This window comes from Desarmillaria tabescens (genome assembly GCF_030435595.1).
Source record: "Desarmillaria tabescens strain CCBAS 213 chromosome Unknown EV420scaffold_36, whole genome shotgun sequence".
Lineage (NCBI taxonomy): Eukaryota > Fungi > Basidiomycota > Agaricomycetes > Agaricales > Physalacriaceae > Desarmillaria > Desarmillaria tabescens.
In genome coordinates this window covers 334,669-348,619 of record NW_026848335.1, presented here as the reverse complement: position 1 = coordinate 348,619, position 13,951 = coordinate 334,669, and the positions used below count along the sequence as shown (strand labels likewise).

The 13,951-nt window shown below is 47.7% G+C and overlaps 5 protein-coding genes across 5 annotated transcripts; 1 reads left to right on the top strand and 4 right to left on the bottom strand.

The window, feature by feature from the left end:
• Positions 1-898: 898 nt before the first annotated feature.
• Positions 899-1,805, bottom strand: EV420DRAFT_1622002 (uncharacterized protein; the record flags this gene model as incomplete). The annotated part of the gene is made up of 3 exons (XM_060475760.1): positions 899-1,002; positions 1,055-1,160; positions 1,209-1,805. 3 exons carry the CDS (start codon positions 1,803-1,805, stop codon positions 899-901), a joined length of 807 nt encoding a protein of 268 aa, XP_060327277.1.
• Positions 1,806-2,249: 444 nt separating this feature from the next.
• EV420DRAFT_1563368 (Sm-like ribonucleoprotein) lies at positions 2,250-2,745 on the bottom strand. The gene is made up of 3 exons (XM_060473934.1): positions 2,688-2,745; positions 2,574-2,662; positions 2,250-2,511 (listed from the first exon to the last, which is right to left on the bottom strand). The coding sequence occupies exons 1-3, from the start codon at positions 2,732-2,734 to the stop codon at positions 2,369-2,371; spliced, it is 279 nt and encodes a 92-aa protein (XP_060327276.1). The 5' UTR covers positions 2,735-2,745; the 3' UTR covers positions 2,250-2,368.
• Positions 2,746-7,799: 5,054 nt separating this feature from the next.
• On the bottom strand, positions 7,800-8,696 carry EV420DRAFT_1621987 (uncharacterized protein; the record flags this gene model as incomplete). The annotated part of the gene is made up of 4 exons (XM_060475759.1): positions 7,800-8,035; positions 8,171-8,433; positions 8,488-8,572; positions 8,639-8,696. The coding sequence occupies 4 exons, from the start codon at positions 8,694-8,696 to the stop codon at positions 7,800-7,802; spliced, it is 642 nt and encodes a 213-aa protein (XP_060327275.1).
• Positions 8,697-9,659: 963 nt separating this feature from the next.
• EV420DRAFT_1563358 (uncharacterized protein) lies at positions 9,660-11,133 on the top strand. The gene is made up of 4 exons (XM_060473933.1): positions 9,660-9,884; positions 9,943-10,146; positions 10,194-10,422; positions 10,475-11,133. The coding sequence occupies exons 1-4, from the start codon at positions 9,689-9,691 to the stop codon at positions 10,677-10,679; spliced, it is 834 nt and encodes a 277-aa protein (XP_060327274.1). The 5' UTR covers positions 9,660-9,688; the 3' UTR covers positions 10,680-11,133.
• Positions 11,134-12,367: 1,234 nt separating this feature from the next.
• On the bottom strand, positions 12,368-13,891 carry EV420DRAFT_1563356 (uncharacterized protein). The gene is made up of 4 exons (XM_060473932.1): positions 13,694-13,891; positions 13,479-13,668; positions 13,174-13,417; positions 12,368-13,124 (listed from the first exon to the last, which is right to left on the bottom strand). The coding sequence occupies exons 1-4, from the start codon at positions 13,754-13,756 to the stop codon at positions 12,743-12,745; spliced, it is 879 nt and encodes a 292-aa protein (XP_060327273.1). The 5' UTR covers positions 13,757-13,891; the 3' UTR covers positions 12,368-12,742.
• Positions 13,892-13,951: the final 60 nt, after the last annotated feature.

Here is a 13,951-nt window from a genome sequence, read left to right as displayed (position 1 = left end):
ATCTTCTGTTTATTATGAGTAGCAGTCTATGTAGAGCAATAAAGGTCGTTGGTGTGAGTACCGTCATTCGAAGGAAGGAACTTCAATGAAGTAGGTTTTCGAGATATTTCATCGCTTCCGCTTCTTATTTTAAAATAGCTCTTCTGCGCCGTGCGGATTGAGAAAAAATGGCATGCCAATTTACTTACCATCCGATTACTCGTTCATGATAATCATCCTACACACCTTCAAAACTTTCCGTTATCTCTGAATGACCTCATGTTTGCCTAGGAGTCTCCGGAAAGTCTCCCTCCCACTCGAAGTGTATTTCGCTGAACGATGTCCACTGATCACCGAAATGCTTTCATGATATTGCATTGCCATGTCCTCCACGCCGGTCCAATCATCATGTTGCTTGATTGCGTTCATATCAGTTAAGTATTAATATCTCGTGCTTGGGGTAGTACGGGCGTCGTCACGTCCCTGTTCGGGACCGAAGAGGACCGACGACGAAGAAAACCCACCTCCTCCTACTACGCAACGCTTGTGCTATTAGTGAGATCTTCTTCATCAACAAAATGTGCAATGTCCAGCAAAATAGCAATTTTGAGATATTGGCGGTGCATAGGCTTCTCCTCCTGCTTCCGACTGTCAATATAATCCTAGCATTTGCTATTCATCCTTTTAAGACCGTCGGGCGAGCCTTGATAAAAAAAAAGAAACCCTTTAGGGTAGCCTTCCCTCCATCCTAAATGAATAAACACTTACACAGAGTTTGCCGCTTCGACCTTTGAAAAAATGGCGCGGTCGAGAGTTGAAATTGTGACACGGAACGTTACCACACGACTGCGCTATGGCGTCCTCCCCATTTATCGAGTGCTAGGAGACAAATTGTCGCGACAAATATAATACATGCATTCTATTGCTCGGGATGCGACAATGGTGTATCTGTAGGCATGAACAAGGACTCGTATAGGTAAACGACACCGAACAGTAGAAATAGACATGCCCCGCCTAGCGTAACTGCACAACAACACCGTTAATCCAAGAAATACAAAGAAAGAGATTCACGTACTATGCTTCACAGATAACTTGTTGGATATATACCGACCACCAATAACAGCGAGGGCAGTACAGCAAGAGTGCCCGAGAACAGTTCCCAAAGCAACAACCCATACATTCTAACAAGAACATGTCAGTAAAGCACAGCACAACCAAATGGAACATACATGTGCTGCGCCCAATGCAATGGTCGCGATTTGACTGCGGTCTCCCCATTCGCCAAGGAATGTCAGGGCAAACGCCTGCACGAACACAGGGCCAAGAAAGAAGCTACAGAAATTCCGGGCGCCTTCTAATAATCGCGACTGCTTTGGCGGCCGTGGTGTAGAGGTCGCCCGGCCAGCCTCCATCTCCTCCAAAGGTATTCCATGTCCGTTGGCTGTCCCGTCATGAGCAGCCTCGTCGTCCTCGATCTCCTCCTCAGCCTCTCGCATCTCTTCGCTGATCTTCTCGCTCCCTGACTTCATTCCCCGTGCCTCTATAAACATTTTAGTACCGAATATTAGAAACAGCGCGCCTGCGGCTATTTGTGTCCAGCGTTTTGGGATTAGGTGGGGTAATACGTGGCCCATGGCGGCAGAGAGGATAGACATGACGACGAGGGAGCCGAAGGCGCCTGCGAATACGACGAGCCGTGGATGGCGCATGGCGAGGATAGCAGCAATGAGGAAGGTTTTGTCGCCAATTTCTGAGACGATAATCATGGCGAAGGATTGGATTGCAGCCTGGAGGGATGTGTCTGCTGCATTGTTGCTCTCCGACATGGCAGGTAGAGAAGGAAGAGGAGAGTAGCCTTTAGGTTTGATTGTACATGAGCAACATAAAATGCATCAGAATATAAAGCCAACCTCGTCGAAGCTGCGGCTGCGTTCCTTCGCAGGTTTAGAATTGAGATGTGCAGGGTCAGAGCCCACCACATGGGGTTAGGGTTACTGTTTCTCCGCGGAGCCAATCAGCGACGAGCAATTTTCGAAAAATTATATTCTACAAGCATGTTCTGGCGCACTTGGACCCACGTATTTTCAAGCGTGACATCGGTCGACAGTCCCTAGGCTTTGCGATACATTCAACGGCACACTTTTACAGAACCGAATACGCTTGGCACTCGTACACAAACTTTACTTAGAATGTCTTTCAGGCCCCCGAATATCTGCTAGGCAATAGATAACGTCAGCACCTATCCTACTCGAGTCGCGGAATTTCGTCGGCTTGCAAGCAGGCATGCCAAGGTCGACGAAACACATGCTTGATTCAGTGATTCCGTCTCGTATGCATTACAGCGCCTCCGCAGCAGAGATATACAGGACTACCAGCCAATCAAAAAAAATTACACCCTGAAAACATACAGACACGCACCGTTGTTCCCTCGAATAAAAGCATCTCCGTAGCGATTCGTAACGCGTCCATTAGCGTGCTCCTCCGTCTGCTCTAGTGCAATATTCATGTATCCATCTAGACACGACAGGACACCTACAGTGGGAATTTTTTTTGGATCAGAAATACCACCTGCAAAGCCAAGAGATGTGACGCACCGCGGTAATCTACTCCAGATGTTAGCCTGACGATCACTCGCTTCCCTACAACGCCTTTCAGGAATTCAGTAGGGAGATCCAGTGTGAGTCTGTGGTGGTGCAGGTGGGGGTGACTGCTCTTCAGGCGGCGGTGGAGGAGGGGACGGCTCTGAACTGTCCATTTGATCTGACAGTCAAGAGGTTAAGGTGAATGTTGTTCTTTGTTTGGTTATCCGCCTGTTATGGCAGTGAACTTCCGTCATGCGGAGTCCTCTCTCAAGTTCCATGAGTAGTTACAGCTGATTCGACAGATTCGAGATATTGATACCATTTTCTATATAATATACCAGCATACAAGCAAAGGATATCTAAGTCACGTTCTGAGATGCGACCAGAAGGCATAGCATGAGGAAATGCATCACCTGTAAAGTACCCGTTTCCATCCGCAACGTGCAGTAATTAAGAAGCATTCATCAAAGCGTCAGCTACAGGTTCCAATAAAAAGGTTGAGACGAATCCATATCAGCACGGTAGGCTCGGCTTGAATCTTCAAGCGTAGGTTGTAGTAGAGGTAGCTGTGGGAAGGAAAATCCGCGTTGTGCAAATGTATTGCTGTCGATAAGCATACCAGCACTAGGCATCTGAGGCATAAGAGTGTATGGTGGCGGATTCGTGTTGTATGGGAAAGTAGGGAATTGAAAGACAAATGGAGTGTTCGACGGAAGAGCCATAGGGAACATAGGCATGCTCGGTGCTGAAGGCAGATAAAATGGGTACAAAGCTCGCGCCATATCAGATCCAGCGTAAGAAACGCCACTGTAGTTAGGGTAGACAACCTGAGCAGTAGAATGGGGAAAATTAGTGGCGACTTGGTTGTAAGAAGCCGGCATCGTGAGGTTGCGCTGAGATTCTGCGATGACCTGAGGAGCAAGCGAGGTAGCAGTACTTTCCTGCGAAGGGAGGGTTGAACTAGAAGAGACGTGAGTCGTTGGAGAGGCTGAATTCTGGGTCAATGGCGCAGGAGAGGTTTCAGAATCTAAAAATTGTTAGCATTGCACAAAATGGGGACCTATTCACGTACCGGTCGAAGGCGAACGCAATGAGCATGAATCACAAGTGATACTAGGGTTATGACGTCCTCGACAAGAGTCTATATCGTTGAAAGACGGGAGTACGAGGTCTGAGAGCTTTTCACTAGGAGAAAGTTCCTTGGTTCCAGGAGCGAAGCTGACAGTCTTCCGAGCGATTTGAGCAGGGGTATATGCGCCTTTACGGGGCGGCGACGAGTTCTGGAGGGTAAGAGAAGATGATCTGTCGTTTCCTCGGACCAGAGGCGACGAAGGAATAGTGAACGATTCATCGGAGTCGGGCCCAGGAGACATGATCCTACGGTTCCTCAAAAGAGGCGCCGACGCCGTTGGAGCAGGAGGTTCGACTACACGGATATCTTCTTCCTCACTTTCGACTTCTATCTCCTCCTCTTCCTCGACGATTTCCGGAGGTGTTCCAACAGGAAGCTCGTACATTTCGTTTACGAGGCTATGACCTTCTTTCGCAGCGGCAGATCTTCTTCTCCACCACCACTTGTTGACAAATGCGTAGTCAAGCTTCCTAGCCTTGCACCATGCCCTTCGAGACATTACTGACGGCAACCGTTTATCCTTCTCGAAGATCGCTAGAAGCTCTTCCAAGTTGGCGCGAGGAATCCCGTTGACGTATTTGACACGCTTGACCGTAATTCGAGCCATTGAGAGAACGGAGAAACGTAAGTAGAGAGAATCGAGAAGGGGAGGCAGGGAGGAAGAATAAACCCGAAGGGATTCTCTGTCATGGTCGATTTATACAAACGTAAAGCGGATTATCACGTGAAGACGCGTCGCGTAAATGTAACGACCATGTGATGTATCACGCTTGTGTGACGGTCCCTTTCTCTACATTTCTCTCATTTACAAATAAACGGAGAATATACTACCGAGTAATATGCCAATGATGCAAACAATTTTTATGCAGTATACATACTCTCTTACCACTGCAATTGACTGACAGCTTTTACTAGATTTTTTTAACCGTCATTTCAACGGTACATTTGGTAGTCCTCAAGCTCCGGAATCATCAACATTCAGAGGCTACTTCGAAAACGAGGTCCTTCTCGAACGACGCACTGATTAGAATCAGTCCTGCAGGAATAAGTTGCCGGCCGTCTTGCTAGGCTGCCTGGTTGATATCGATATAGACATGGCAAGTTGGTGCCACTTATCGATTCTATGCAACTCTCCATGGCTGTAACTCTATGAACACAATACCTTGTCTATCCAATCATCTGTCCATCTGATGATGTGGTATGAAAACAAGTTACACGACAGCTTGGTGACGCGTACCTCCATAATGTTTCAGTGAGTGATGAAGATCGTCCTATACCCGGTATAGTCCTCTGACTGTTGCCTCGTCGATCAACGTGCAGTAGTACATCAGAGATTGATCCAACAGCCATCTCTTGTTGGACGATGGTTGATCAGTCGCTTTTCAATGGAAGAACGGCTCTGACAGTTACGTTTTGTTGGACGATCGTAGGTAATCGATGTATCCAAAGGTACACCGGTCATAAGCGACCTCCGCCCCCATCGTACCTGTTGTTGCACATTCTTACTGGTCTACTGCTCCGCGTTCTGTAGCCCTGTGTCCTTATCGTAAGATATACGCCACTTGAAAACGGTATCACGACTGGTCTTATGATTTCGTGTGAGTATGCACTGTAATCATGCTGCTCTACCGAATTAATCACGCTTTATGCCGCAATAGACAGGTACCGTCTTCATCGCCTGGGTGTGAACTGCAACCAGGAAATTCCGGTTGCTCCCTCTGGCGATAAGATCCTGGGACGTAAATTCAACTACCTGGGCAGCTGATTCCTCTCCCAGCCACCAGTAGAATAACAAGGTCCTATGACTGCGATGGTGGTAGTCATGTCAGGCATATGAACACCCGGGATGTGCCTCCTGAATGCCAGAAATTCAGGGGAGTTGGCCTTCAGCCTCCGCGATAGGGCTTCATAGAAGTCATCTTGCTTCCGCAGTAACTGGGAAATCGCGACAATTTGGTAAACGGCAAGCAGCGAGTTATACTTACGTGGGCCTCCGTGTGGTCGTAGGTGTTTCTAGCATCCACAATCCTTCTGCAATGTACGCATTTTACCGGATAACGAGAAAGATCTTCCTCATTTGTTTTTCTTGGTCTACACACTGGCCAGTTCGGATAGAAAAATTTGTTTGAGCGAAGTATTTCCCATCGCTTTGTTTCGCATTGGCTGACATGTTTCGATTAACAGCCCCCTTTTGGGAAAAACCCTCTGGCGGATCCACACTCGTTTATTCAAGGGTTAAAGAAGTATATCCATACGGTCTTTGTCGTCAAAATGCTGCTGCTACCGATAAATGGGGTTGATGGTATTGAAAAAATACATAATAACCGTGCACCCCAATCTGAAACCGAGATCTCACGCTGAATCTTCGTCAACATCCATATCTCATCTAAAGGATGGTGCATCACACACCCAAGAAGGCTACGCTCCTCGTGGTGCCAAAGCATATCCATAGGTGAGTACTGATTCCACGGAGCTCTTCTCCCGGGTTAAATTGCTGATATTATCAGCTAGGGCGCGTCAATCACGCGGGCTAGGAGGAGGCGCTCGTATCCTTTTTCGCAGCGACGCCCATGAAACGTGTATTATCAAGAACTGCGGGCCTTCTTTGGCCTCAGGCTCGCTAGAACCAGGCTCCGTCGTTCCCTTGGTGCTCTTCTCGAACCACAGGACCTCTTGTAGCCTGGAAGCCATCATCATGTCAGTGGACATACGCTTACCTAAACCTCCGTGGATAGCTCATCTCAAGGTACACTTAGCTCTCAGCCCAGCCAGATATTGTATTTTCCTTTGTATTTTGCGTATTTTTTTGGTCTTTTCTGGGATATTTGGCTGCTGTAAACACCGTGCTGGTCGGCTTCTGGTCGGGTCATTCCCTGTGGTATATCAAATTTATATGCCGTCCCTGGGAGTAGGGCTGTACTTGGACCGCAAGCTTGGTTAGTCCCTATATGCCTATAGGATCGGGGAATATCGCTTCTAGCTGTATCTCCCGTGGTATAAAAAGACTAAAGAGATCGCACCATAGCTGCAGGACCTTTCCTTCCCTCCCCCTGGCTCTTCAGTTATTCTGGGCCACGGTCTATATTGAATCTTCACAGATGGATGTTGACTTCTACGACTTATCCCACAACCCCTCACTCTCGACAGCGCCTAGTTCGAAGGGAGACCGACTCTGCGGACATTGTCACCCAGACGTCCTGTCCAACTTCGTCAAGTCGCTTGTCGGTAGTTGAGGGCAATCTGGGATGGTATAGGACTGGACATTCTCTCCGTGGCCGTTTCTGCCGATTTAAGGATACCTCTCCGTGTAATAGAGCATGCCCAACTCATATCTCTCCTTGCAATTTTTTTTTCGACGCATATTCTATGTTGAATTGGTTCAGGTTCCCTCGTCTTTCTAGATTTTCTCTCAACTATAGCTTGATAGCATTATCCTACTATATCCTACTCTATGTATTATTATCAGTCGACACAAAAAATCAGCTCTGAAAGACCACTATCCCTTCCGCTTTGCATTGTCCAACTGGAATAATCACTTCAAGTCTTACAAAGTTTCCATGATCGGACTTCGGGGACGAAGGGACATGGCGGCCAATGCCGTAAATTTAGAACGCGTGCGGCAGTCTTCCGTTTTGCGGAATGGTCAGGCGACGTATCAATAATGTTCTTCTGTTCTCTTCCCGGCTCACTGCTGAGTGAGCAACGTCGGTCCCCAAGGTCGATCTAGGCGCTGCCGGTGCAGAGAACAAAAACGCTACAGACGTCTGCATATGCTTTGGCTCAAGTCATGAACGTGAATGTGTGAAGTTGAAGCCTACGATAGCAGATAGGGTACATGTCAGGCATCCAGCCAGAGATATCCTTAAATAATCTCGCCAAGCATTTCAGTTAACGAGTCATTCTGAAAATACAACGTTGCTGGGTCCACCGGGCCCAGTCATTGATGATAAATTGAAGACCTCGTCAAAGGTTACAAAACAATTGATGAAGAGCAAGATAAGTGAAGAAAGTGGTATAGTGTGTGGGGTGGTTAACAACGGTCACGAAAACGAGGCGATGAGACGACCCGCAAATCACGCCTCAGAAAACACGAAGACGGACTTGGATTAGAGCTCATCGCACCAGGGGAGATCATCATCATCGCCGTCATCATCATCATCACCGTCATCGTCGTCATCCCCGTCGTCAGTAGAAGCGGCGGAAGTGGCGGCAGAAGCCGCAGAGGAGGAAGTTGTCGCGTAAGTTACAGTCGTAGCTGGGGTAGCAGAAGTTGTAACGGGGATTACGGTAGAAGATGTAACGGGAGTTACGGTAGAAGAAGTAATGGGAGTTGCGATAGAAACTGTAGATGAAGTCGCGGAAATCGCAGCAGTAGCGGTGGACGGAATGGCTGTAGCTGCAATGGATGATCCTGCAGGCGGTACTGCAATAGAGGAGGCCACACAAAGAACCTAGAGGTAATTGGATCTGTTAAAACAAGCCGAGGTTGCGGGTAGAAAATAAAATACCTCGCCAACGTAAATGTTTGTACATTTGTCGTTAATGTTGGGGTTGTTGTTGTAAAGCGTCGCCTCGTCGATGCCGAACCAGCCCGCGATATCGTCACACGTATCTTTGGCTTCAACGACATATGTAGTTGAACAGTCTTCGTTGAGATATCCGAGGCAGATGGTGGCACCGATTTGCAGGTTAGAACATGTGCTATCGATGTAGCCAGCGTTGATCGTGGCTAGCTGGTAACTGGACACGGCGATGTCAGCCCGGAGATCAATGACTAGGGGATCGAAGGCTCACGTAGAGACATTGTTTGCTGCAGAGATGCTGTCGCAAATGTCGCCCTCCTGAATAGTATACTGGCGGTTACAGTGAGCAACGACAGCTGTTTTATGAGGTAAGAAATCAGTATTCAAGATGAATGTCAAAATCAACATGAAAATCAACTTACACCGTGCAACGAAAGGAAGGGCGACTACAGCGAAAGAGAGCGCCTTGGACGAAAACATGGCGACTATTTGTAAAGAACGGGAGGGAAAAAAGAGAGACGAGGGAACGTGGTAGTGGTCAAGGAAGAAGCCTGGAAGGGTGAGAATTTTTGTTGCCCAGAAAGTGCCAGATGTCTGCTCGGCAATTTCCCGACTTGGTCATGTTACGGGCCGTTGTCTTGGCGACGCTATTGCGATGCTCGCTCAACGTCAAGATCACTCGCGTAGCACGTCAAATTCGGCGGCTCGACTCAATAAAATCAGTGCCCTTGGGGAGCTACAAGTCGTCTTATTCAGGATTCTCGCTCTGATTTTTTTAGAGAGATGAGTGGTAACTAGTGAGGTAGTTTAGAGTTTCGAAATAACAATATGAATCCGCGGGTACCTGAACTTGATATTCATCCTTTCAAGGTGACTTTAAGGGGGCTGTTTTGACTGGAGATGACGCGGCTTTGTATCATCATCATCAAGGGGTCCGCACCTCGTACATCAGCGTATAATGATCATGATATCTCTTTGCATCTTTCAGGCTATGATATCGATGAAATGTGGCGTCGAAGCAAAAAAAAAAAATACGATTAATTGGTGATAATTCTGGAGAAGGCAGGAGAGGGTAGGAGTGTCAAAACAAATTTTGTGGCTGAAGAGTGGCAGTATATAATTCAAGCGAGAGCGGGGAGCTCGTGTTGATCATACGAGCTGGCCAAGCTGATCCACAGTGCGGCGTTCCACGTAAAGCGTTAGTAGAGCGGTACCAAGTTGCCAGGAATTCAAAAAAGGGGACAAAATCATCAATCGTCCTGCTCTTTTAGTGACAGTTGAACGTTAAACTGTTGTTCCGAGCAACGTTTCGATATTTAGCAGCCAGGAAAACGAAAAACAGAGACACGGAACAGTCAATCTTTAACGATGTACCGGGCCGAACTATCGCTTACGTAACTGCATTTCCACGGCATCATGAATCGGACCCGCTCTGATCCCTCCTTTACTCCAACAAACTCCATCCAATATACATGTTATTGAGGCTTGCTGCCGCGCCAAGACTCTTTGCATTGAAACGTCCAGGATTCGTCTGTCGCAATCAGTTTCGTAATGTATCGACCAAGCTAGGCCTTCGACAAGCTTTGCCACCGGATTCTAGTTTTGGGCCGGAGCACACGCCGCCCCAGAAAGATGAAATATCTGACCAGGAGTGGAATTTACGGACAGGCGCGTCGCCTACACTAGTTTTCATCTATCAAGCACGCTGATACTACCTTCAGAACAGGTCGTGCTATCACTGTTCTTCAGCAGACTTTGCCAGAATTCTTCAAGACAGGACTCATTACATCTATCAATGATGCGACAGGACATCTAACTTCGTCTTCTATACACTCAGAGCAGCAGCATATATACAGTCCGAAAATACGGTTGTCGTATACTCCACCGGTGCAGCTGCCTTCGCCCTTTCCACAGACTCTTCATGTAGAAGGTTCGTACCTGTCTATCTACACTTTATGTTTACCAAAGTCTTTTCAGGTCTTCCTCTTTACCTTGCTTCATCGGCCTTTGTTCGACACACGCTCAATGCGTTGTACTCTGATCTCCAACTCACGTTGCAAAAGTTCTCCGTTGACAGTCCGCGTGCTACTGTTCCACATAGCGAACCCTCTGGCGAAGTTCGGAAAAGTCGTGATAAGCACCTTACTGTCTTGTTTCGTGTAAACGGAATAGCGAGAGTTAGTGGGAGTGAGGGCGTGTGGGACGTGTAAGTCGCTTTCATTTTGTTCGCTGTAACGCGTGGTTGACATACGTGCTAGGCACTCGACATACACGTTTTCACCACTGTCCGGCCTGATTCACATCCATTCCATCAATTCCATTGAACCTTCTCCTCATCTGGCCGTATATGACACGCTGAGATCCAGTTTGGGTGGGATGTTTGGATGGGGAGGCAAGGCCGGACCGGCAGCATGCCATGATATCAACGAAGGCTCTGCTAAAACACATCCAGGATCGCATTAGACATTTTTTTCTTCAATCCTGTAATGTATTGTAAGATTGTTCTTATTCTGTTTTCCCTTGCACTTATACATATGCAATAGATACACGTTGTACCATAAATGTAGCCCAACTCAAACGTATCACTTCATCTTTGGCTTATGTCCTTTATGCATATCCTGATCACAGGGCTATTTGCATCACACAGCTCCTAACTGTGTCGCAGATGCTGCAGGTTATTTTTACAACGCCAGTGTCGGGAAGATCTTTGATGTGATGGCGACTCTCCTCACATCGATCACTTTGCCTGGCATCGACGATGTTCAAGTATCTGATTCGATGTCGCCTCGTGTGCACCTTGGTTCGGCTAACTGATTACTACGATGACTATGCTGAACCTGAATCTCCTCAGTGTATTTTTTGCTGTGCTGTACAAAGAAGACAATTATACCCCAAGTGCAATACAGTCTCTGCATCAACCCCAGCACATCGTTTCGCTACACTCGTTCTCTTTCATTTGATCTTGGTTCATCGGGTGAAGCCACGGTTTGCGGATGGCCTAAGCCCTTTTACCGGTCTGCCATGGTAAATAACTTCTTACGAGCTTTTCTATCAGATGCAAATCTACGATGGGAACTTGATATTGCAGTTTTGGCGATGATCTTTGAGATAATATTCCTCTCAGCTCAGTGGACACCCACACCGACCTTGGTTCCCTTCTCTGATATATATGTAACATACGTAACATACAGCTGGTGCTGTCGAGGCCTGATCGATTCTCTCGGAGTCACGGCGCCTACTGTTTAATATTTTTCGAGCCCCGTTCTATATTATCCCCTGGGAACCACGATCGAGATGATCCAACTGCGCCATTTACAATGGGTTGTGTCGGTGCTTTGTTCCATACTTCTCGCCCTCCACACCGTCATCACTTGCTTGTTTCCACACGCTGGATGTACATCTGTACTTTCCAACGCGTGTTCTTTTCCCAACGCCAACTACGTGACCCTTGCCTCGTGTAATTGGACTGATACACCTCCCCCTCATTGTCTAGTTCCCGATTCATTTACATTCTCGCATCCCCTTTGGTCGTTCTCAGGGTCATCCCCGTTTCTCGTCACAGACTTTCTCTCCTTCCCAATTATCCTTCATGTTTATACTTGTGTCAAATCCTAAAGAGGATCGTTATTCTCACAGGTCTACCGTTGGGAACTCTCGACGATGGCTGTTCCAGACGAGTCACGATTAATAGGTGAACTGCGGTATCTTTCGTCCTTTACAATACCAGTGCCGGTGTCGAGGTCTCCGGTGTAATGGTGACTTCTAATCTAGTTATACCTCGGACGAGCGCTTGGTGTCGATGATGTTCAAATATCCGATTCGATGATATCGCCTCGCATGCAAACGAGGTTCAGCTAACGATTACGGTTGTGCTGAATCCCCTACCAAAGAACCCAGAACATTCCTGCTTGCTATCGCCTCCCAGGGAATGGTTGTGCAGCGTCACGAAGATAAGGGTACCTTCGAGTACAATTTAATGTCTGCGTCAACAGCGGTATATCTTCTCAACTTGCGACAGGAATGTATAATGGATGTGCGGACCCTACAACCTACTTGATCGACCGACGCTCTGGAACAGAAGTCAGGATATAGCCAGTGTGATGCCTTTTGGCGCCCAGAAAATCAATTACCACAGCATGCATGAGGAAGGTATCACTTTTCTTCCTGATGTTCTACAAGCGAATTGAGGAGTATACTGATATATAATGCAGTGCGGTATGGCTAAATTAAGTCTGTACAAATGAATGGATACAGATTATAGGCATGACCACGAAAACCAACTACAACTACAAATTATCCTTGGACATGATATAGAGTAGCAAAACGGGCAGGCGTAGTCTTGCGTGTAGTGACTGGCACCAATCCTTTATAGCATCAGCCCTAATTCCCACTATAGGGTGGAGGTGCCATTTTCTCTCCAGCTTGACTCTGCTCTGAGGGTGTCGAAACTGTGTCGCCGCCAGCAGCCGATGATGTCAAATTATGGTCACAATTTAAAGGAGTGTTCTCATCAGGATTGGCCAGTCTCAGTGAGTGCATGTACAACTTCGGCGGGGGAGTAGGGGGTTCCGGTTCCAATGGGGGTGCAGGGATATGTGGCAAGAACTAATATCCTTAGTGGTGCGTTGTGGATGTGGAGGTGCTACGTATGGTGTCAGCGAGATATTATCGAGCGGTATGGAGTTGTCGGTCACTGAGATGAATGTGCTTCTGCGCCGTCGGCAACGGAAGAAGAAAAACAGTACGGCTGTCAGCAGGATGGCGACACTGACTGAAGCGCCGAGGGCAATAGCCAGCACAGTGACCTCCGGGCCGTTACTATTGACACCACTACTGCCCGTTGCTGTTGCAGAAGCATGAGACGCGATGGAAGACGTGGCAGACTCGTAGCTATTATCGACAGTGTAACTTTCTGAGCAGTGAGTAAAATATCGGGCAAGAAACCGCAAGTACGCACATAAATCCATCCACGACTACCCAGTTACCTGAGGGCGCCATTGAGACAACAGCTTCATGCGACGAGTTCGACAGCCCAGCCATGCACCACCGGACATCAGACTGCGATGATTCTGAACCGCCAGAGGCTGTGGGTGAAGCAATGGGATCCGTGAGGTTGAGGATCGTCTCGACCCCTCCGTCAACCGTAACCATCACGCTAACTGGATATGGCCAAAGAGGGTACAGAACACATACAGCAACACCTTTTGAAATGCAAAAGACGCGTCAGAAGTCGAGGATGAATTAAGCGCCGGCGTGGCACACCAGTGAATGTGAAGGTAGCGGAAGCTGAGCTGTCGCTACTTAACGTATGACTACCCCCAAAGTCCAACGAGGAGGTATGGCTGCTGCTGTCATCCCAATTTCCCTTGTATTTGATCATATTGTTAGTATCGTCGACCGTAATATTTGTGAGGCCCCAGGCCGGGAGAGAATAAATAGAAGCAGACAGGCTCTACAGAGGAGCTTCATCGTGAAACATGAAGGCTGAAGGTAACACCGTCAAGGGCCCTTTCCGCGGAAAGACTGGAAGAAAAGGACATGTCTTCAGAAACTATATATATTGTGGACGGGGGTTTTACAAAGTTAACCAGTGAAAGATGATCGTCGGGAAAACAGCTTGAGTTCAAGGAGGTTGCGGCCCGGCAAGCCGGCACATCGGGTTGGTCGGTCGGTCGGTCCAAAAGGTCCTTAAAAATTTTTTGCCCCCCTCTTGTAAAATAGCATCCAGAGACCCT